This window comes from Panthera leo, chromosome E3 (genome assembly GCF_018350215.1).
Source record: "Panthera leo isolate Ple1 chromosome E3, P.leo_Ple1_pat1.1, whole genome shotgun sequence".
Lineage (NCBI taxonomy): Eukaryota > Metazoa > Chordata > Mammalia > Carnivora > Felidae > Panthera > Panthera leo.
The window spans coordinates 40,605,221-40,628,500 of record NC_056694.1 but is presented as its reverse complement, the minus strand read 5'-3'; the positions used below and the strand labels follow the sequence as shown (position 1 = coordinate 40,628,500).

Sequence of the window (23,280 nt, the reverse complement as noted above, 5' to 3'; positions counted from 1 at the left end):
AGAACCACGTGGCCCGGTGTCCACCCCGAGTTCCGTCTGTAAACACCCAGACCGAGGACGGGGACGCCCCGTCCTGTCTGCCTCCCCGGAACAATCCGATCGCGCGCCCTTCCTCCTGTTTCCACCGAGTAGAGCCTGACGGGGACGGGCCGAGGCAGAGGAATGGTAGCTGGCATCCCGCCACGGCCTCCTCATCCTGGAAAAGTGGGGTCAGCCTCTGGGGCCCAAGGCCACAGCCGTCCTGCCTTATCATCGCTCGGCAGCCCCAGTGACATCTGAGCGATGGGCTTCTCCGGGTAAGGGCCCGAGGGGCAGATGTAGTGCGGCAGCGGGACAGCGGGGACAGAGCAGGTGAGGCGGCGTCCCGCAAGCCATGGCGGCCAGTGCCGCGGCACTCCTCCAGCCTCTGCTCTCCGCGCAGGCACTTGGGTGGCCTCAGCACAGGGAGGGAACCCCAGGAGCGCAAGCCTGACTCCGGGGAGGTCGAGGTGTCGGGCGCTCGCCGCACGAGCACTGCAGGGATGGCCCGGGTGCCCTCGGGCCTGCCACCACTGAGTCACGGGCACATGGAAGCTCACACGGGGAAAAGAAGCCAGGCACCCGGCAGAGACCCTGGCGAGGCGCAGGCCCTGTGAGGGCCAGACCAGCCTTGCAGTGAAGGGTATGTCCCACCTGCCTGGGATGGAGGAACGGACCCGTGAACAGTTAGCCGCTCGTCAGGAGAGAGAACTCAGCACCAAGAGGACGCTCGCTAGCACGGCCCGTGGTGGCCGGTGTCCGGTCACCTCTGCAGACAAGCTGCTACCGCTGGGATGGAACGGGAGTAGAATCACATGAGAAAATGTGCAACGAGGAGGCAAGAGCGTTGAAGCAGCTACTGTGAGTAAAGTAAGGAATTGATGAGAAAACATCATCATAATTAAGAGAACTAGGAAAACCACGTAAAAGAACCAAATGCACTTTGAGAGTTTAAGAGGTCACACGAAAGATGGAGAATTTACCGCAAGGACTTCGGACAAACGGACACGATAAAAGTCCGCCAAACTGCGGGAACAGGGCAGGGGCCGCCTTGTGAACTGAGGCCCAGACCACCGCTGACCAAAGTGCAGCCCCCAGGGGCACGGGTCTGTCACACCCGGGGAGGTGTGGCAGTAAGAGTATCAGGAAGGCAGGTGCAAGCATTCTGATTGGACGACAGTGCTGAGCGCACAGATGAGAGGAGCCCAAGGAAACACAGGCGCACTTGGGTCCTGGGAGCCTCACCAGCAGGCTCGCAACGCGAGCAGGAGCCAGGGTCGCAGCGGTGTGAGTCCACAGTGGAGACCCCTGGGCATCGTGTCGGGCTCAACTGCCCACGTGACAGAGCGGTCCTGGAAGGTGGCCGGAGTCCAGAGCCGGCCGCGGCCTGTTGGAGCACCGTTCCAGCAGCACAGCTCCCGGGAGCCCTGGGTCTGCGCCCGGGGCGGGGGGGGGGGGGGGGGGGGGGGGCAGAGTCCCAACGGCCATACGTGCGTGAATTTTTAAATATGTCTTACATTTCCTTAAAGGAGAATTGTTCGGGCAACAAACGACCCTGGACCGAGCGTGGCTGCCGAAAGGAGGGCTGCTGGCCCGCAGTGGCGACGGGCCGTTCGTGCTGACCGCTGGCCGCAGCTGCAGCGCCCGGGGCAGGGAACCTGCGGGTGGCTGCCGGGGGTGTGACGGACCCTGCTCTTCCCGCTTCTGTGCCAGATCGCCGGTGTTTTCCACTTGAGTGCCATCAAGAGGCTTTGCTGGCCACTCCCTCTGCCGTGCCCTAACCTGAGGCTTCCTGGAGGGGCAGACGGCCCAGGCCACCGGGGCCCACATCCCCATCCGCCCAGAGTGAACTGGGGTTTGGTGGCCACGCCCGGGCGGACGCTCCCTCCCCAGCTGCTCAGCACAGGCCGGGCCATCTCCTGTGGGGCCCTTGCTCCTGCTGCAGACTCCCCGAAGAGGGGGACGTTTGCAGCCAGCTGCCCCCTCGCGTGTGATCCCCAGAGGCCCCGAGGCCTTGCCTGAGGCTGGAGACGCGGGCCGCCTTCTGAGGCTCGCTGGTGCCCCTGGGTGGCACCGTTACTTTGGCAGCTGGGGGCTCTGAGTCTGCATCTGGGGACACGGGTCCTGTCAGCCCAGACCCGGTCCTCTGCCTGGTGACCAGCGTCTCCAGCCACACGTGAGAATAGGGGCTGCGTGGGACCTGCCCCGGGGAGGGCCACTGCTGAACAGCTTGCGGGGAACCAAGCGGCTCCGCTGCGGGTCACGGTTGGTGGCCAGCCATCCCACCCCTGGCGCCACCTCCTGGCCGTTGGGCTCCCAGCCCACCCCCGCCTTTGGAGTCGGGATGGGGTGTGGAGAGGCTCTGCCCTGATGCTTCCCAATGGCCCCCCCCCCCCCCCCCCCCCCCCCCCCCGCCTTCCCGCGCAGGCCATGGAGAGGAGGAAATGTCAGGAAGAGGCCCACAAGTCCATTATCCAGAATGTTCTGGCCCCACAGGCTTCTGACAATTTTGTCTGGGTCAGAGCTGGGGAGGATGTGCTGAAAGGCTGGCAACAGGCCCAAAGTGACCAGAGGCCTGGCTGTCCCTTGGTTCCTATCTTGGTGGGTCTGAGTAGGGCAGTGGCACAAACCTGTTTCTCACCTACCTGCGCCCACTGCGCCAGTCACCCTCCTGTGAGCCCACCTGGGGTGTCCTGACCCGGAGAGCTAGGGTGCCACAGAGCACAACGTTGGGTATGAAGTCTGCTTCTGACAAAGCAGCAGGAGCCCTGAGGCTGCACAAATGCACGCTCCTGGCTCACTCCCCTCATCCCTCCTCCCGTCCATCGGGATGGTTACTTTTAATAAGAAAAAGGGCATTTGGCGTGTGTGGCCCCAGTGTGCTGAGGGGACACCACTGCCACAGCCTCTCCTAAGGGACAGTGAACGGATCACACTGTGTTTACGGCGGCAACGGAGCCTGAAACATGCCTGCAGGTCAACTTGTGGGCTGCGGGAGACCAGACCTGGGCCGGCAGCCCCGCGTGCTGCCCCCCCGGGGACCAGAGGGAAGCCTTGGAGAACACTCAGGACGCTGAGCCGTGCGCATGGCATCCTGGGCTCAGGAGACGCTGAGCAGGCGGTCCGGTGATGCAACAGACACCAAAGGAAAGGGGTTTCTGGAACTCCCGTGCCGGGCTCTCAGCTCCCAGCCTTAGAGAGGACACCCGTGCTTGTAGGTGACTTGCTGTGGCCAGGACCCCAACTCTGGCTCAGGGGCTGGGGGAGGCAGCTCTCTGCGCCCGCATCCCCGGTGAAGGCCCCCAGTGTGACACGTTCCCGATTCTGCCCAAATTCCTAGAGACTGGAAGGAGCAGGACGCTGTGGGAGGCGGAAAAGACGGGTGTGGGGTGAACGACTGGTCTCTGTACTGACCAGGAGCCACTTGCCTGGCAAACCCCCATTCCCACGCTAGGAGGGGGTGCCCCCCTGCCAGGGTCTCTCCCTGAGGCTTGAGGTGGCAGAATGGGGGGGGGGGGTCCGGGACCGCGCAGTTCAGCTCTCCTGTTGCCTCTCACGTGCACCTCTCCAAGGAGACAGCGGACCGGTGGCATTGCAGAACCCTCCGGAACAGCTGTGTAAACTGAGCGTGGGAGGAGGTGAGCATGCTCACATCCTCAATCCTTCCCCGAAGGAATGAATGGAAACAAACAGAACCAGAGACGCCCCTCAGTGTGTCGGGTGCAGAAACGGGAGCGTGGCCCCCATCAGGACAACGCGGAAACCTTCGAGTGGGCGTGCCCACAGCGTACCGCTCGCTGGGGTGACCGGCACACCCGCTCCTGCCCCGAGACTGCGCCCTGCGGCCCCCCCAGCCTGAGACCCCGCGCTGCCTGGGAGGGGGCCGGACACGTCGCGGCTGGACCAGCTGGCCATCCGTCCTCCCTGCTCCAGGAAGCTGGGGCCCGGCCCCTGGGGGCATCAGACCGTGCCTCGGAGGAGAGCCGCCGTGCTAGCGTTCTGCTGCCTTGTCTGGCGCACGGCGTGGCACTAGAAGGGGGGACACTGGGGACCTGCCCGGACTACAAGCAGAAGGGCTGGTCTTGTAGAACGATGCCCGGAACTGCAGGTCGGGAAGGTCCGGCTCTGGCCTTCCCTGCCCTGCGTTCCTGCACCATTGCCGTATGCCGTTACGCATGCAGGCAGCAGAGCCTAGAACAGGGTCGAGACCGGCCACGTGGCCCGAGACCCTCTGCTTGCAGTGGTCTCGCTGGTGCCCCAGGCCAGGATTCGGACTTGCGGCCCAGCCGGGTCCGGCAGGCTGGCGCCCATCCTGACGCAGGCCTCCCGCCAAGCACTCTGTGAACGGACAAGGGCACTTCGAGGGCCCTGGTTCTGCGGGCAAGTGAGGATCTCTCAAATCCCGCTCTCAAGGCGCTGAAGCCTCTCCATCCATTCTGTTAGCGCAAACCTCCCACCCTCATCCTGTCACGTAACGGGACAGCGTGCTTTCCTCTTCCACTCGTCAAACCCTGGCTTCAGGGTTTTGGAGAGAAAGCAGTAGGTGCAAGCTGGTCTCGCGGGCCCAGGCGGGTTTACAGCCTGGAGAGGGTCCCCGTGGTCCACAGCCCGGAAAAGCAGCCGAGGCGGTGGCTAATTAAGGCCCCACGACGCTGAGCGGTTCTCCGGCACCATGGTAACCCTGACGCCAAGCGGGCTGTGCTGGCCAGGGTCCTCTGAGTCGCCTTGGAATGGGGAGGGGGAAGTTCTCCTGTGGGAGGGGACAGGGGAGCCCACTGGCCGGGCATCCTTGGACAGCGGAGGAGGGTCCAGCACGAGGTGGCGCCCACACTGGTGGACGCTCTCAGGGATGCTCCAGCCTCTGCCCGAGGCCGCCTCCTGCTGACTTGGGGCCCTGGGACCACGGGGCTCAAGTGTGCGTGGGGCAGGCGTGATGCACAGCGCCCCTGCCGGCCCGGGCGTGTCCCTCATCAGAGGGTGGGGGAGCAGGGGTCACGGGCCCGGCCACGTGCATTGTGACCGGGGTGTCACATGAATGCAACAAGTTCACGGACAAGGGGACCCTCCACACTCAGCTTTTCTGTAAGTCCAAAACCGTTCTAAAAAAGTGTATTAATTAAAAAAGCAGAGCCACCGAACCACTGGAGGGCCGGAGCAGAGCCTGGGCGGCCGTGGCAGCAAAACAGGGAGGAAATTCAGACTTTTCAGTCTGTGCAGAGAGCACGCGTTCACCTGCAAGAAGCCACGTGTGTTACTCAGAGAGAAATAACGGAACAACAAAAATAGTTCAAGAAGGCTGAAAGGAACAAAAGGAAACCCAAAGACGCGGAAACAAGTCCAAAAACACCAGTTGAGATACGTGCACTTGTGACTTGAGAGCGTGTCTTGCCTCCACTCGGGAAGAGACCTCTCTGCTGTGACCAATGGCCCAGTTGCCAGGAAAACGTTTGCTGCTGAATCTGCCTTCGGGACAAATGCAAACCCGGCCTGTCCAGCAGCCCCCGAGGTGCCGCCTCTGCCCCGTGGCCGCCTGCCCTCGCGGAGCCGCGTGGGGGGCGGAAGCGCCGCGAGCGGGGCCCGGACGGGCCGCCACTGGCGACGGACGTCATTCCCTGCGGCCACGCCAGATGCACACGGATACCGGCAAGTTATTCCCAGGGATGTGTCGAAGTACACGTGTGGCAGAGCCACGTTCACCCGAGGATGTGAGACTGGCTCAGCGTTCGCGGCGTTCGTGCCACTCCCCGTGTTACAACTTCCGGGAGGGGAGGCCCTCTCCCAGCTGCTGGACAAAAAACCGTTGGCTGAAATTCAGCATCCACTCGGGACCCGTAAAGCCCAGAACAAAAGCGGCCGGAGCGCGTACTGCCTCAGGGGGTGACGAGCAGAGGGACAGGCGAGCAGAGGGACAGGCGACGAGCGCAGGGGCAGTCGGACGTGGCCAATACGTGCAAGTCAGCACTGTGTCTGCACCCCAGCAGCAGAGAGGAACACGGTTGAGAAAACTTCCGCCGACAGGATCAACTCGAGTGATGCGAACGGCAGGAAGCCACCCCGGTGGGTATGAGACACTCTGCTGTGGACGTCCCGCACCGCAGGTGCCGGAAGGCAGGGCCTTCGTGAAGGTGGCGGCTCTTGCCGTCGGATCCCACTCCCCCCGTCGGATCCTCACCCACCAGAACGGCCAACGGAAAGACGGACCGGAGCAGAGTTAGAGAGGAGGCAGGACGAGCGGGGCTCACGTGCCGGAGGGAGAGGAGAGGACGCGTCCCGCATGACGTCGCGCCCGCCTAGGACACGGACTCCCGTTTGTCTGTGACAGTGACCACCTGGAAACACCCGGGATGGTACAGCCGCAGGACGTCCGCACCGCGGGACACACTCAGTAACCGAGGGAGCACAGGCCAAAGCACACCGCCACCACGGCGGACCCCAGGGTCTGGAGCAGGACGGCCAGGCCCGGCGCCCCTCCGTCTGGATAGGTGTTCCCAGGAACGCTCTCACGCGGCGCACACACGGCACCGGTCGTTGTCCGCGAGGACGATAAATACGACGTAGGAATTGAAAGTCCCCACGGTGTTTTTCCTGGGGATCGACAGGTAGATGCCCACGTTTAGGGAAAGGAGAGGTCCCGGACGGTCAGCGCCCCAGGGGAGGGAGGTGGTGGAGCCCCTGCCCACCGCGGAGGGGCCCCGGAGCCGGGGGTTGAGAACAGCTGTCCGCGTGGAAGTAGACGACCACCAGCCCTTTCCTCGGAGACCCGACGTGCAGCTCGCACGTGAAAGGAACCCCACAGAAGGCACCACGGAGGGCTTCCCGGTCGCACGTCCTGGGCCACGTGCCTCGTGAGCCCAGCAGAGCCTGCGATCTCGGGGACAGTTACGGGGGTGACGTCGGCCGTGGACTCACCTGGAACAGGATCTGTAAGGCCCCGTGGAGGATGCACAGCCGCCGTCCAAGGAAGATGAAGAAAGGCACCACGAGCTCCAGGAAGTGGTTGCTGAGCGTCTCAAAGCGGTGGGCCCACCAGGGGGACTGGTGCAGGAGGTAGGCCACGGGGTTGGGCACCGGCTGCGTCTGGGGAACAGAAGCAGGCCCGTCAGCCGAGCCTGGAGCTCTGCCCACAGGGGACCCCTGCCCACGCAGCACCCACCGGTGGGCCCAGAAGCACAAGGGGGTTTTTAGGGGAGGGAGAGGTCTGGGAGCATCCTGGCCGGCAAGGGCACAGGGGAGGCCGGTCCCGTGGCCCTTTCTCCAGCGGCTCACGTGCTGGGGGGGAGGGGGGGCGGTACCGAGGATCAGCGACTGCTCAGGGTGTGCATCGCCATCCCCTGCCTGGTCTCCTGTAGCTTCTGACGCTGACCCATCGTGGTGCCCTGACGGTCCTGGTGACCTAGGAGCTCAGGTCTGTCCTGGCCAAAGGGACGGGGCACCGGGGGAGCCCATGTTTCGGGCCAGTGCTCGCACGCGGGAGGTTTCTGCTCCGAGGCTGCCGGGGGTGGGGGTTCCGGCCCTGTGTGTGTTCCCGGGAATGGCCTCCGCACACGTGTGAGGGGGGCGGGTGTGCACATCCCACGAGGCCTGTGTGTTGACTCAGCCGCGGTGCTGGCCGCCCCAGGGCCCGGCTCACAGGCCCTGCGCCCCTGACCTCAGGGGCCCCGTCTTCCCTCAGACCCCTGGCAGGAGAGGAGGCCGGGAGCAGGCCACGCGGAAGGCTGCGTGCCCTCCTCACACACCCGCGCAAGCTCCACAGGTTCAAACACCAACCGGAGCCCTCGGATTCCAGGAAGGGTGCGGCCCACGATGAAGCAGGTGTGGGGGAGCCCGGCCCAGGCGAGGGGCCTTGTTGTTTCCCTTGCTGCCGCCAGGCGTGCGCAGGCCGTGTGCCAACGCTCTCTCTCTCTCTCTCTCGAGGATTCGCGCTCACACTCCCTGCACGCACACCTCACACGAGGACGTCACCATCAGAGGGGGAGGCTGGGGCCAAAGGGACAGACGGACAAGAGCGGTGGGGCCGGTGCAGTTCCAGCTTTGAAACTCTGAAGATGGTTCTGACACTAAAGGACTTACTCGTCACAGGTGGTTTAGGCCGGAGGAGGAAGTATTCGTCCGTAGCTGCTGCCGGGACCCCGCGCCCACCTGCTCCCCAGCCCCGAGGTGCCCTGGCGTGGCACCTGTGTGGCGTGGACACCAGTACCTGTCCCTCTGTCTGTCGTGAGTGGGCAGAGGTGGGGACTGCTGGTCCAAGGACGCCGGTCACATGCTGCCCTGGACACGCAGGGTGGCGGGATTGGACGAGAGGCCGCGGGAGTGGGTCGCGAACACAGCAGCCCTCGGCCGCCCCGCCCCCTGGCTCAGGCTGGGGGCAGCTCCTGGCCGGACAACTGCCCGGGAAGGGCCACCGTCCCATCTGGGAACACTTTTCTTGCTTTCCATCGGACACACTTTCTGGCTCAGAGAAAAGTCGGTAGAATAGGAGAGACTCCCTGAACGGCACTCTTCCCCACCTCGTGTGCTTGGCCCCTCAGTCTTGAGCGCGAAGGGTGAGCGGTCTCGGTCACAACCAGGGACGGTTGACTCAGGTTCCTCCTGTTGCCCGGCAGGATGTGTTTAACAAAAGGCGACCCAGCCCCTAGACTCTCTAGACCCTCGTGTGAATCTTAGACACAGACTAGCTCATCTGCAGGGTGTCCCTCACGGTAGATGTGGGGCTTGCACTTTGGGCAGGAGGCCGAGGAGGGGACGGGCCTGTCCCCGGGGGCCTGAGGGGACCATGTGCCTTAGCATGGCCGTTTCCGCCTGGACCCGGTTAGGGGGTGTCGGCCGGGCCGTGCCCAGCACTTTGGGGCCGTGGAGTTCCCCACCCCCGCCTGCATTCCAGCATCCTTTGCGGGTTCTTGCCAGAATCCGTGGCTCTCTTGGCCTCTGAGCCATGACTTCTGGGTCTGCCGTTCCTCCTCATTGGTCAGTTGGTGTTCCACTGCAAGGGAGACCTGTCCCTCCGGCCCAGCTGCCTGTGCTGTGCGGGCACGCGGGTCCTTCGCCGTCACTTAACTGCAGAGACGCTCCTTACCTTCTGGCCCTGAAGATGCTGCCGCCTCTGGTTCAGGTACGTTCCCTTCGATGGGAGCCCGGCCTGGGCACACGTGTCACGGGCTCTGGGCCCTTCGGTGGGCCCAGCGGGAAAACCGAGTGTGGCTCCGTCCACACCCGTCTAGCTCACAGCTCTGCGTCTACGCGTGTTCCGAACAGACGTCTGCAGCGCGGGGCAGCACCCCGCGGGCCTCTCCCCGTCCGTCCCAGGGGCTCTCAGCACGTGACACGTGTTCCCACCTGTGAACAAGAAGGGCGCACCTGCCCGCACGGCCTCGGGGCCTCGTTTGCTCTCTCCAGGTCCCCCGGCCCTCAACCCCGGGTGTGGCTGACTCGGACCCTCCGTGGCCCGGACGCGCGGTGGCAGGCGTGTGGGTGGGGCTACCTGGGCCCCTGAGCGAGTACAGCACGTGTGCCCAGGATGCGCCTTCCTCTTCACGATCATCTGGGGTTTACGGCCCACGGGGCCCCGCGGACAGGCAGCCCCCGGCCCCTTGTCCTTCACAGTGGACCGTCCAGCACTGAGCGACAAGCACAAGGAAGTCTCTTCTGCTGGGCCCTTCCAGACAAGCCTCGCTCACGGCCTCCAGCTGGTGACGGGACACGGGGACGTGTTTCTACTTGGCCTTCAGAGAGGTCAGTCCTTCGGAAGTCACCGCACCAGGGGGTCACATCTGCTTCTCCAGAGGTGTGGGGCCCTCCTGCGATCTGCGGAGGCCCCGGCGACAGCTGTCTGCCTTCTGGGACCCCCTGCTCCTGGGGAGATGGGGGAGAGAGGCCAAGCTCCTCACGGAGTCACGCTGCAGGGAGAGGCGCTGAGCGTCTCATCTGTTCCTTCCCTCAACGTGCAGGTGGGAGTGAGCCCGAGGCGTGGGCAGTGGTCGCTAAAGTGTTTTCTGGCAGAAACAAACTGTCTGGGTCGGGGGTGAGGCTGGCCAGCCCCCCAAGGCCCCGCCTCCAGGCCCTGCAGCGGCCAGGCCACCCTCCGCTGCCCAAGGCAGGCTCATTGTGTTCTTGGCAGGGGGCGCCCAGGCTGGGGCTGCCCCCAGTTGGGGGCGCCGCGTTCTCTGCCAGTTTTCATTTCTTGAACTTCGTGTTTATCTCTGGTTGGGGCAGATTTCTGGGAACCGCATCTCTGGGACAAGGGGATATTTCCTAGGGTTTTGTGAGTAATTGCGTGTTCTCAGCAGAGGTCAGGCAAGACACATCTTCTCGGGAGGGCTGAGCTCGGGGCCTCCCCAGCTGGCAGCCCACCGACGCCACCTCTGGGTCATGCCCGCGGCAGCGGTAGCCTAGACAGGACAGTGGTCAGGGACCGTGTTGGGGTTTTGAGAAGGTTGTGACCTGAATTTGTAATAAACTTGGACAGCTGCTGCAAATTCCCATTCCTTTGAGTTTCTGTGACCTTACTTATCGTGAAGCAGAGACACATGCTCAGTAGAATCATCCGCCACTTGGCGCGGTAGGGGGCAGCGGGTCGGCGGGGGGACGGGGCCCCACGTCTGCAGGTATGAGCCCCAGAGTGGCCCCCGTGCCCTCCACCTGGCTTCTCTGCCACACAGAAATGAGAACAAGTACTGTGACGGGTGTCCGACACCTCCCACGACAAGTCCTTGAGAGGATGGCTCCGTTTCCCAAGGCCCCACACCGCCGGCCGAGGGCTCACGCTCCTCCCGTGGGTTTGCTCCCTGCCGGGGGCGGCTGTGTCTGGGCCTAGGGGCTGGGAGGGTCCCGAGGTCTCCCTTCTCCTGCAAGGTGGAGACAGAGTTTTATTTTTGTTTGCACCGATGCTGGAAAAGACCACTATGTCATAAAATCTGGTTGTAAACCCTGGAGGTGGCTGGAACGTCGCACCCCATAAAGCAGTGGCAGGAGGGCCTGCTGTGCTCACCACTGCAGCCGCAGCTCGTTAGAGAATCGTGGCCGAGTGTCCGGAGCTCGGCCCAGCTTGCAGGCCGGGGGACGGCCAGCCGGGGGACCCGTGCGTCATCTTACAGCTGGGTCCCTTAAAAAGATAAATTTTTTTTAACGTATATTTATTTTTGAGAGAATGAGAGTGCACGTGGCAGAGGGGCGGAGAGAGAGGGAGACCCAGAATCCGAAGCAGCTTGGGGCTCCGAGCTGTCAGCACAGAGCCTGATGCGGGGCTCGAACCCACGAACTGTGAGGTCCTGACCTGAGCCGGAGTCGGACGTCCAACCGACTGAGCCACCCAGGTGCCCCCCAAAAAGACACTTTTAAAAAGGAAAAACGTGAGGACAACACGAAGGGTGATGAAAACAGTTTCAGGATTTGGGGAAAGCGACGTTCCTTCCTGTCGGTTCCAACGCCCTCCTCTCCAGGCCCTCAGTGAGAAGCGTGAGGACAGAAATGGCTTTTTCGGCCCTTTTCCCACTTTAGGGACTACGAATTATGTGCGTGAGGTTTTAATGAGAAGAGGAACGTGCGTAATCCTTGTCTCAAGAACAAGTTTTGGAAAACCCTCGAGCTGCACGTACTCTGGTTCAACAGAAAACCCCCGTCGCGCCATCACTGCCAACCCGGGACGCTCGTGGCTCGCGGAGCCCGGGAGGTGAGGTGTCCGCCCCGCGGTCTCAAGTTTGCATCTGTTTTCGGGGTGGAGGTGTGTCCCCTGGGGACACGGAGGCGTCTCCCTGTGGGCGGCTCCCTGGTGGCAGGGAATGGACGTCGCTCGCGCCTGTCAGGAGAGGGTCTCAGGGTGACACCGGGAGATGTACCGTGTTCTCTCACACAGCTGGCGGCTGGCCTGCTGCGGGCCCCGACGTCAGGGCTGAAGGCTCCGTCCCTGGTGACGCCAAGGCGGACACGGGTGCCACGTGTGTGCTCACCTTGGGAGCTCAGACCCCCTGAGGCCGCCTCCGCTTCCCGCCCCGATGACGGGCGGCGGAGAAGGAAACAAAGCGAGCTGTGCACACGGGTCCGGGACCGTCCTGGCGCCGGGTAGAAGAGCACGAGACACCGGGGGTGGCTGTAGCGTCTCCGCAAGAACTGGGGGCTCTCATCCCGCCCGAGCCCGGGTCCCAGCAAGAGGGCACTGGAGCCACGTCCCTCATGGACCGAAACAAGTCTGTCGAAAACGTCTTTCACCGACAAGGGGGAGAGAGGCCTTCGGATCAAGAGCCCAGCGGCAGCAAACCCGCACCACGGGGTGTGAGGGGCGGCCGCCCGGTGGAGGGAAAGCAGGTGGTGATCGGAGGGGAGCCCTGGAGATGCTGAGGGCTCGGACAGCCCCACAAGGCTGTCTTTCCGATATAATGTGCGATCTCTAAAGGCCAATTTGACTGGACAACAACAGTAACGACGTGGCCTGTGGCTCCTGTAACAGGACGCGTGCGACAGCAGCAGCGGGAGGCTCGGGGAGAGAGCGAGCGCGTCACCGTCCCGGTCCTAGCTGTGACGTACGACAGACTCCCACGGCAAGCCCTCAAATTACCACGAAAACGGCAACAAAACGATTGTAGCTAATGAGCTGAGAAAAGAGCTGGAAAGGGGTTGTAAGAAACATCCGAGAAATCCAGAAGAAGCGGAAAAAGACACAAGAAGATGTAAAGGACAGCTGGGCGGGACAGCAAACCGGCAGCAGCCACGAGACCGCCGTGCTCGGGGACGGTGACGAACACACAGCCGGAAGGCAGTCTGACCAGGTGACGCAACAGGGCCCGACGCCACACACGTCTCACGCGAGGACGCACGTGGGCTGACAATCACAGCGTGGAAGATGCAGGCCGCGCAGACGCCGCTGGCCGGGGGAGCATCGGACCGGCCTACGAGGGAGGGTCATTTCTTCCGGCCCACGTGTCCCCGAGTCCACGATTGGGGTTTCACGGTTCAGCTCCTCTCTCAATACTTGACGGGACAAGTAGACAGACAAAACACGGCGACACGGGGACGAAACCCCTACCATCCAGCTGGACTTCACGAGCACTCAGCGAATACGGGACAGACACTCCTGCTTTAGGCTCATACGCAACATTCACGAAGACCGTATTCTGGGCCACAAAACAAGTCTGAATACATCTGAAAAGATTCAAATCACATATATATGATCTCTGACAATAACGAATGGAACTAGAAATCAATAACAAGGACACTTGCAGAGTTCTCACCTACGCGGGAACTCGGTTACACTAACTGGTCTCACAAAGTTGACACTCTAGTATGCGTGTCACTGATCTGATGAAAACCTTGGGGTTGTTACCAGCTTCAACTTGGGAAGACAGGGTCAAGCCTCGAGGCGCACACGGGTCAGAAGCAGCCCCGAGGGCACGCGGCATGGGTCTGTACGAAGAAGGCAGTGACAGGGACCTGGGTTCAGGTCTGTGCCAGCAGCAATGACCTTCGCTGACCCTAAGGCTGCACCCCTGCCTCTCACGGACTTGGTCTGGCAGAGCTCGCCCTTTGGGTAACCCCAGGGCGTGGGCCACCACAAGCACCCGGCCAGGTGGTGTTCCCCTCCTGTCCCCAGTACGCACAAAATACACTTCCTTCCTATGAAATCAGGAAAGCTGCCGGGGGACCAAGCCTTGACTCCCAACCCACGGGAGCTAAGTCAGCCTCCACTCCCATCATATTAACATTTGTAGCTTTCACAGTAATGTCAGTCTTGAGTCCGGTTCCTTCCAGATTTACAGACCCCTGTATTTGAGGGCGTTTGGTGACCCCCACCAAATTATGGTATGAACAGCTGGTAACCCAGGTCCCCAGGTGGCAGTTAAAGGCAGGACCCACTGGCGGAGACCCAAACAGAAGTCTCCTACGCTGGGGCCGGTGTGCGATGTAGGAGGAAGGTCCTGCTGTGCTCGGTGGGGGCGTTGGTAGAGCGGCCCCAGCTGTGCCCTCGGCTGTACCCAAGGCCAACGGGCACAGCCAGAAAGGGGGTGTGGGCCGTGAAAGACGCCGGTCACCGCTCGGCGGGCCGGCGTTCACACGCGCAGATGACCGAAGCTCGCCCGGGGAGGGAGGACACGATGCCCAGGGTTTAGTGAGCAGCCCCCCATGACACCGCCCAGCCCCGGGAGGACGCCTGGCTGCCTGGAGGAGGCTCCCACCGGCACTGCTGTCCGTCCCTGGGGCCCAGCCTGCCTCAGTCACCCCAGAGAGCATCCTGGCATGGCCGAGATCACTGGACCCGGGAAGGAGCGCCTGGCCTGGACCCGGGAGGCAGAGTGCCAAGAATGACCGTAAATAAACATTAAAAAAAATTAAAAAAAAAAAAAAAAAAGTCTCCTGGGTGGCTCAGTCGGTTAAGTGTCCGACTTTGGCTTGTCGTGATCTCACGGTCTGTGAGTTCGAGCCCCGCGTCGGGCTCTGTGCTGACAGCTCGAAGCCTGGAGCCTGCTGGGGATTTTGTGTCTCCCTCTCTCTCTGCCCCTCCCCCACTCACACTCTGTCTCTCTCCTTCGCTCAAAAACAAACAAACAAACAAACACAAACAAACAAACAAAAGCTGGTTTAGGCTCAGGGAGCAGCGGGAAGGCAGTCCCGGCTGGGCTGGGCTGGGCTGGTGCCCGCGGCCCCGGGAGCGAACACCGACGAGGCAGTGCTCGTGTGGACGGCCTCACGCGCACTCGGAGGGGTAGAGGCCGGGGGGCCCCCGCGTGGCACGGACCCGCCTCCTGAAGGGTCTGCTCAGGCATCGAGGCTCTGAGGCGGACCCCGCAGGTGCCCTCAAGCCAGCCGTTCCGCCCAGGCGTGGAAGTCGCGCCTAGGAGCACAGTGGACGTGACAGGCCCCTCGGACGCGCCAGGGACCGCAGGACCTCACAGTCGCGGGAGCCGACCGTGACTTGTGTCCCAGACGGAAGGTCACCTCTGCGTGAAGGACTTCAGAACGAAACCGGTGCCGGCGTCTACCCACTGCCTCCCGCGGCCTGAGGTGGGGCACAGATCCGACCCCAGAAGCGCTGCAGGTGGATCCCGGCGGGTGGCCAGCGAGGCGGGAGCCCGTGTGGCTGCTCAGAGACCACACCGCACGCCCGTGTCCGCAGCCGCGGGCAGGGGCCCGCTCAGGCGTGCGCACGTCCAGGGTACGTCCGGGAACTAAAGCATCGTAAAGGTCACAAGTCCGGATCCCGACTCGTCTGTTCTGGGCAGAGAGGTCACGGGGGAATGCAAGTCGGCCACTACCTCACGTCGTGCTGCCCCGCGTGGGGTGCCACCGTACCTCGCGGCCACCCTGACAGGGAACGGAGGTGTCGGCAGATAGACAGCATTTTCCTTTCCTCCCTCGCTGAGCACCTGGCGGGGAGGCCATCCCGGGGCCTTTCTCGTGGACAGTTTCACCGTGTAAGAGCCCGTGAGCGTGGGGGCCAGGGCTCCCGGCACCTTCTGAGGGACGGCTGGCTTTGCTGTGGCTGCTCAGGGCCACCGTGAGACCCGCAGGGACCGTGGCTCATCCTGGGAGCGTCCACGGAGGTCACCCGCTCTTTCCCCTACCGAGGCTGATGACACACACGCAGGGGCCCTGCCTGGGCCCTCCTGTGCTCTGAGTCCGCCAGGAGCTGCGCCCAGGTCACGGGAGGACGTAGACGGGACACCGCGGGCCGAGGCTGAGGTGTCGGGTGCGGGCCTCTCCTGTCGGCGCTTGGGGCTGGCAGGAAGTCTGCCGAGCCCGCCCCCCCCCTCCCCCCCCCCGCTGGCCTCCGGCTCACTGCCCGGTCTGGGGAGGCAGGGGCTCAGCACCCACGCTGACGGCACTCCAGGTTCTTGTCTTAGCCAGAAGCCCCTCCCTCCCTCTCACCTGCGTGCCTGCCCCCCCCACCCCCCGCCAGTTCCCTGGCTGTCCCTAGGGTCCCTCCTGTGAGTCTCCCGCCAACAGTGCTGTGACAGTGAACGAGCTGCCCTCTCTCATTCCACTGCCACCTGCCACCGACTGGGGAGTCCAGATCACCAAGGACAGGCCGTGTGGCCCCCATCCTTGCTCAAGGCACACAGACAACCTGACGGCGCTCTGCGGGCAGCAAATAGCACGAGGGGTCCCAGCCCCCACTCCTGACCTGCGTCGGGTGCCCTCACTCCACCTAGCTTCCAGAGCATGGGGGAACATGATCCACTAGGCAAAAGCTTCTCCTAGACAGTCGGGGTGCTTCTGTCCCTGCAAGGGACCTGACCTGGGGGCACAGGCTCCTGGTCTGCGACAGTGGCACTGCAACCAGGGCCCCAGGGCAGCCGCTCCCTTACACCCTGGATTCCACTATGATCGCTGAGCCAAGACTTTGCCTGTCCTAGAAGACGGACTCCCAGAGGCCTTGGCCTCACACCGACATCATGGCTGGCTGGCCCCCTCCTCAAGACGTGGGTCACACGCCACCAGTCTGCCCGGATCCCTTGCAGGGTTGGAGAGATGCAGGAACTCTGCCTCCCTGCACCTGCCTCCAGCCCTTCTGAGGATGCAGGAGGCTGGGACACCTCGCCCACCCCGCGTGCAGGCTCGTCCGGCCCCTCCCTGCTGGCCGAGGCTCCTGATGACATAGAGACTGGAGTCCCGGGTCCCGCCTCCACTCTGGTCAAGACCTGCAGGCACGCGACACCAGGTGGTGCCGCGGGGACTCTGGCACATGCCACCTGTTCCTCCTGCTCTGACTCCCTTCCTCTGCACACAGCGGGCAGTGGCAGGGATGCGGCCGGACTGGCTGGGTGGCCCCAGGGGTCCTGGCTCAGCCCAGGGGGCCCCACGCCACCTCCCTCCTCAGAGCCAGGAACATTTACTGTCTGGAACTTTGTGGCAAGGTGGCTGCAGGACCCAGGGATGGACCCGTGGGCCCGTGGGCAGGAGGGGAGGGGAGTCTGTGGCGCATGTGCCCCGAGGACGGTCTCCTACCCCCATGAAATGCGGCACACGTGGGGACGTCCCTGCCCCGGGCTGGTTGACAGAGGACATGAAGCCGAACGTGCCTGGGACTCAGAGTCGGCATCCACTCGACACGTCAGGACTGAAAACCCCCAAGGCGCGGAGGGCTGCAAGCAAACGCCTCGTAAGAGGGGCAGAGCACGTTGCCTTTCCCGTACTGGAGCCGCAAGCCGGGAGCGGGAAACGCGGAAGGAAACGTCCCGACAGGCGCGCGCCAGGAGTGTCACCAAGAGGGACGTGGCACCCGGGAGGGCTTCTCTGTGCACACACACCGAATGCTCTCGGGCTAATTCATTCACGGGGCAATGCGGTCCCCGCCCCCCACAAACGTGAGCAGTCAGAAGGGACACGAACGTCCAGAAGGGCTTGGACCCAGGCGGGGTTCCAGGGAGGGGTGGGGAACGGGGTGTGGGAGCCTTGGAAACGTGGGCACAGCGGGACTGGGGCCTGCCCCCACGTCCGTCTGCCACGGCTGGGGGGCCAGGCGCACAGTGGAGCACCTCCCAGCCTGGGGGTGTGCGGGGCCAGCCCACCTGCCTGGAGAGGGTGCCCGGGCAGGACCGTGGACAGCGGTGGAGGGACCGGTGCCCGAGGGACCGCGGGGCCCGCAGCCACGGGCACCGGGAGCCCCGTCCTCCAGGACGGAGCCCTCCCCACGTGCTGGGGCACTGCAAGCCACCTCGTGACCTACCCATCACCCCCCACCCCTCCCGAGAAAAAAAGCAGGAGGGGGCAGCCCTGTGAGCCGAGCCGAGGCCTCCGAGAGGCCGCACCTGTGGCGCGGCGGGCGGGTCCCCCGTGTGGGGCTCACCTCATAGTGGAAGTCCATGCAAGTGAGGTCCCGCCAGCACCGGTCTCCCCGGATCTTGATGAGGCCCTGCCAAGACAAGACAGAAGGACGTGAGCCGCTCCCGAGGACACGCAAACCCGTCACGGTGGGGCCGCCCAAAGGAAGCTTTGAGGGACAGAACTTCTCTCGCACCTGAAACACGGACCAGAGAAGACATGAACGAAGCTGTACGAAAGGCCCGCTTGGGGCTTTTCTGTGAGTAAGTCCCGTGTTACGTGTAGAAAACACCAGCTTCCTCCTACAAAGGCAGTTCCTTCTGTGCTTCCTGCAAGACTCAGCTCTCCTTTTCTTTTTTTAGATTTTTTATTTTTTAAGTAATCTCTACACCCAACATGGGGCTTGAACTCCAACCCAGGGATCAAAAGTCCCAGGCTCCTCCAACTGAGCTGGCCAGGCACCCTGAAAACAGGTTGCCTGAGCATGACTGCAGGAATGCGGTTGGGAGGCTTTAAAAACGGACGGGTTAGAAAAGCCACAGGCCCTGGATCCGCATACGCTTCTATGGACGCAGAGGAAGCTGGGCAGGAGGGGACATCTCCACCGCCCCCACGAACAGCAGGTCTGAAGCGTGCCCAGGGAGCGGCTCAGCCGCCGGGCACGCAGGGGAGAGGCCGTGCAGGGAGGGCCCTGAGCGGCCCGTGGCCCCGAGGACACTGGCGTCCACGGCACGCCGCCCGTCTGCAGCCTCGGGGACCACAGCAGCTCGTCTGTCGGTCAGATGCCTCCAGCCCGGCTTTCTCTTGGGAACTCGCAGCTCCCTGCGGACCCTTCCTAGGAGGGGGCTGTCCGCTGCCGGCACTGGAGACCCCGCTTGGGTCCCAGAGATTCTGCTGCGACGTCTCTTACATAACAGCTCGGTTAGGAGGTGAGAAGCCGCACCGACAGAAAGCGGGCGTGGGCTGCGGCTCCGCTTTCCCTCGTGACCGTGGTTTTTACAGCTGCAACAGTTCTGGGCCGAGTCCTACCAGCTTCACCCTCCCGCCTACCTCCCTTCCACCTGCCCGCCCGCCTTCCCACGCGCGTAGTCAGCACATAGAACTCAACAGGTCGAGCCTGGCGCAGAAGAGGCCTTGTCTGGCTGCGGCGGGGCAGGCACGTGGAGGGTGCCGAGAAGAGAACCCGGGCCCTGGAGCAGGAAGGTGGGCGGCCCTGGAGAGGCCGGGACAAGCCGCAGGAGTGAGGGGCACAAATGCCAGGCAGCGGTGTGAGGGAGCCCGGGCCGGCAGGTCTGGAGCTGAGCAGACCGGGAAAGGCTGTGTTCGGGAACTCCCAGGGTCCCCTTGGCCTTGGGGTCAGGTTCGGGTGGGGACGGAGTAGGCCAGAGAGGGACACGAGATCGGTGACGAGGGGCCTCCACGGCTGTCCAGGCAGAAGGACCATCCAGGTTGGGATGTGTCTGGAACATGGAGCCCGCAGGATGGGTGCGGCATGGGGAGCAGCCGAGAGTTCGGGCTGGTGGGCGGCAAGGACGTGGTGACACCCAAAGGGGCAGGGATGAGAGGCGACACGGGAGTCCCAGTGACACGGTGTGGCCCTTCAGGCTTCCTGACACACCGAGTTAGCATTGGTCCTGCCGTGCACGCGGGCTTGGTTTACAGATGGTCGGCTTGCACATCTATCCCCAAGGGCTGCTAGCGCTCTGCTGTCCTGAGCCCCGACCCACTGCCGTCTCTGATGGGGTGCTGGGCTGGGGGGGCGGGGTCGCGCACACACCCGGCCTTCGGCCACCCTGGCCACCCGGCCTCTCGGCGGCACCTTCCACCCATGTGGAGACGAGCTCTGGGCGCCCGGGTGTGCTGTTTGAAGACCGGAGTCCCCATCTTTCTGGAAACTAGGTTTGTTTAGGTCACACAAGTGCCAGAGACACACCCCCTGGGCAGAGCTCTGTGGCACATTTGTGTCCACAGGAAAACCGAGTTCTGAGAAGTCCCGCGTGCCTGCTAGCCAGACCCGAGCGAGCCTGTCCCGGTGACGCGGACGGCCACGAGCTCCCGGCGATCGCGTGCCTGCTCGCGGGGCAGGAGAGCAGCCGCCGTCACGCGACAGCCCCGTGAGCGCAGCTCTGCTCCCCGCACCCCTTGGAATCCGAGAGCGGGTCTCTTTGGAGATTCAAACCAGGCAAAGAAGAAAAAAACAAAATAATTAAAATGTCATTCAAATTCTAAGTTGATATGAGACACTTAAAAATCTGAAACATTCTTCCGGGAGCAGAGAATAATTATATTCCTCCTCATCCGCTGACTTCTCCCTATAGTGCAGATGTCAGATTTTCCACGGATTTTTTCCTTCCTGAGTGAGCGTCAAAGGAACAAAGACTTCTGTCAGCCTTTTTCAGCCCCAAATTAATTCTGGAAAAAAAAAAAAGGCTCAGACGAGCCAGTGCCAGGCCAGATCCAAAGAGAGCCGAGTGACCCACAGCCGTCCACCCCTGCTCTCCAGGGAAGGGAGAATGCAAGACACAAGAACGTTCCGGGCTCGCTCTCCGGAGTCAGGAGGAGGCAGGGGCACGAAGGGAGGCACCCGGGATGCAGATGGGCCTCTCCGGACGGTCACGGGCCTGAGAACGTGCTTCTGAGCCCCCCCGTCTGGAGAGGCCAGGTGCAAGGCCTTCCCACAGGAAGGACATGGGCTTCTCCATGCTGCGGCCTTCACTCCTACCCGAGGGCCAGAAGGGGCTCCCGGGCCTGAGCTGCACCCGGGCAGTGGGCCGCCTCCTCCAGGGGGCGCCCACACCCGGGGAGCCGTCTGCGGCAGCCTCATTCTGCGCGCACACGGCACCCCACTCTCTCACCGACGGGCCACCGCCTCCACCTGCACACGCAGGGGCCACGCCGGCTCCTCCCCTCGGGAGAGGCCTCGGTGACCCTGGGGCCACCCATACTAACGAGGTCGCGGGTTCGGGAGGAGGCACTGCTCCTCCCGAGAGCAGCCTGGTGGTCTGGGATGCCACTCGGGCTTCCCGCCACCCCTCTCCTCTGGGGGCGGAGCTGGGCCCGAGGACCCCGTGTGCCCCTCAGCAGGCGAGGTGGGGGGATCTCCGTGTCTCAGGTGCGTTTGGGGTTCACAGTCACGTGCCCCCTACGTGGTGCTGGGGGCTCAGGCACACGGCGGGGCCTCTCGGGACTGCCCCGTCTCCACGCCCGCAGGGCCCCGCCAGCACCCTCCAAGCCCAAGGGACAGTTACACAGAGACCACCTGCTGAATCCAGTGAGCTGGCGCTGGCCTGAAACCCGGGGGTGGGGGACTAACGCTGCTTTCCCTCCGCCCTGCCCCCTGGGCCCGAGGGGTCTTGGAGAACGGCCGGGCCTCCGTGCGGGGTCCTCCTGTGGCAGGCTGTGTGATGGGCTGCACAGAACGCAAGGGAACACCGTGGGCCCCGTGAGCGGTAGGACTCGGTGCCCGTTGGGCCCTGGGTTGTTCGGAGGCGAGCGTCTGGAGATGGAGGCAGAGAGGGGCCGAGGGGCCAAGCACAGGGCCACGAGCTGGGGCTGAAGCTGGGACCAGAGGTCAGAATACCGCAGAAAGCTCTTTCCAGAAACCCCCACGCCGCCTCTTGCGCCGGAGTCTGAGGTCTGGCCCCCTAGGCGCTCTTGGGAAGGACAGTGCAGCCCCACGGGAAAACCCCTTCCTCTGCCCGTGTTCTTTCGCTGGAGCAGGTGGGAGTAACTGCTCTCCTTTCCGAGCGGGGATCCCAGGACACGGTGTCGAGGAACTGGCGACATCGGCTTGGGCTTGGCCGTCATGGGGCGGCGCGCTGCACCCCATTTAATTACATTTGACGCAGTCTTACTGGAGGCCTCTGACTCCAAGGAGGGCCAGACTTCAAAGTCTCTCTCCTCCCCCAGCTCAGAAGCTCCCTGCTCTGACCCCCCCCCCCCCCCCCAGGTCTGGATGATTCCGGTTTGCTCCCTCAGGGCAGCCACTGGGCCTGGTTGGGGAGGGGGAGGGCGGGAGAGAAGCAATCCAAATGCAAACGGGGGAGCTACCCAGTTGTGGCCTCCTCGCAGCGGAGAACGAGAACGTCCCCTCCCACAGAAGTGACGGAGCCCCGGAGGAGGAAGAGGCCGAGGTGCGGTTGGGACACGGAGGCGGCGGGCCGCTCGGCTCCGGAGGAGATCCAGACACGTGCGCTCCGCGCGCTCACGGGAAGCTGCTGTCCCCCTGCCAGCGAGTGTCACAGCCGCGCGCGGGTCTGGACGTGGAGAGCGGCCCCTGCTTGCTCCCGACCCCGCGCCCCACACGTGGCTTCCGTGGCCGAGTCTGGTGGCCGCCCTCGCTCTCTGCGGCGGGGGTCCCCTAGGGCCGGGGGTGGCCGCGCGGTTACGCGGGACTCGCTCGTCGTCCCCGGGTGTGCGGAGTGAATCTGGGCCGCGTCTCGCCGCAGGGCCCGTGTGTAAAGCTCCACGATACCCTCAAGTCAGAGGGTGGAAGCTACGACTTACATGGAACGAAACACATCCGAAGTCTCAAGTTCAGCGTGTTCTGACGATTGAGGTACCCCCACCTCAAATAGGAAGCGGATGTCCATCCCGGAGAACGTTCTCCGTGACCCGTTTCCAAGCTGGTCTGGGCCCCGCCCGCCCGGACGGAACGGCGGCCAGCGCCGGCTCGGCCTCCCCGGGATCTCACCCCCGCGGACTCACCAGGCTGTGCTCCGCGCGTTGTGGGGTTCATCCGTGTTGCCGCCTTTGGAGCGGGCTCCCCTTTACGGCGGAGCGTGGCCCCTCATAGGAGCGCACCGCCGCTGACCCCTGTTGACGGACCCTGGGTTGTTCCCGGGCCTGGCCGTTCTGAACAGGGCCGACCTGCGGCGTGCGGGCGTGTGCGGGCCTCCGTGTGGACGCGGTTGTCCCCTGTCGCGGCACGGCGCAGGAGAGGAAGGCTGGCTCGCGGGGGCAGGTGCGCGTCTCGCCGGGTGGGACCTGCTAACGGCTGTGCCACGAGGCTGCATCCCTGACCCGAAGTGGCGGGCAGTGCGGGGGGCGCTCCGGGCCCCGCTTCCCGGGCTCCCGGCCGGAGGAAGATCTGCTTCCTCCCAGTGTGTTCGAGCCGCGTGCCTGCGTTTCTCGCGTGGTTTGCGTATTCTGTGGGTTAATTGTTGCTTGGGCCTGTACACGCTGCAGATGTTTTTCCTAGTCTGTAGCTTACCTGTTCGTTTTCTTCGTGTGGTTTTGCTGATGGAGATTTTTCATATCAGTCAAGTACGTGTAGCAAAAAAAATTTTTTAATGGTTACTGTTTTTTTGTGCCATCGGAGCAGTCTTTGCCTTCCCTAAGATAACTGTGTGATCTTCGGAAAGCTTTGTTTTCCTGGCTTTTAATGTTTGCAAAACAAATTCTGTGGTTGCCCCAGGGAGTGACCAGGTTGGAAATCAGTCAACTGCACCCGTGCGGGCACGTTCCGAGAGGTACTCCTCCGTGTGCCCTTCTAGGAACTTGCCAGCGTCGCTC

The 23,280-nt window shown here is 63.5% G+C and overlaps 1 protein-coding gene and 1 long non-coding RNA gene across 2 annotated transcripts in view; one reads left to right on the top strand and one right to left on the bottom strand.

The window, feature by feature from the left end:
* Nucleotides 1-23,280, bottom strand: part of LMF1 (lipase maturation factor 1) — an 88,532-nt gene that overhangs the window by 6,486 nt on the left and 58,766 nt on the right. Inside the window, exons 5-6 of the mRNA XM_042922976.1 lie at nucleotides 17,792-17,857; nucleotides 6,928-7,095 (exon numbers count right to left, since the gene is read on the bottom strand). Coding sequence (XP_042778910.1) covers nucleotides 6,928-7,095; nucleotides 17,792-17,857 — 234 coding nt within the window. The remainder of the gene's footprint in view (nucleotides 1-6,927; nucleotides 7,096-17,791; nucleotides 17,858-23,280) is intronic.
* LOC122210331 lies at nucleotides 7,563-14,308 on the top strand. Its single transcript, XR_006198005.1, has 3 exons — nucleotides 7,563-9,747; nucleotides 11,512-11,683; nucleotides 11,867-14,308. It is a non-coding gene; the product is annotated as an uncharacterized LOC122210331 (long non-coding RNA).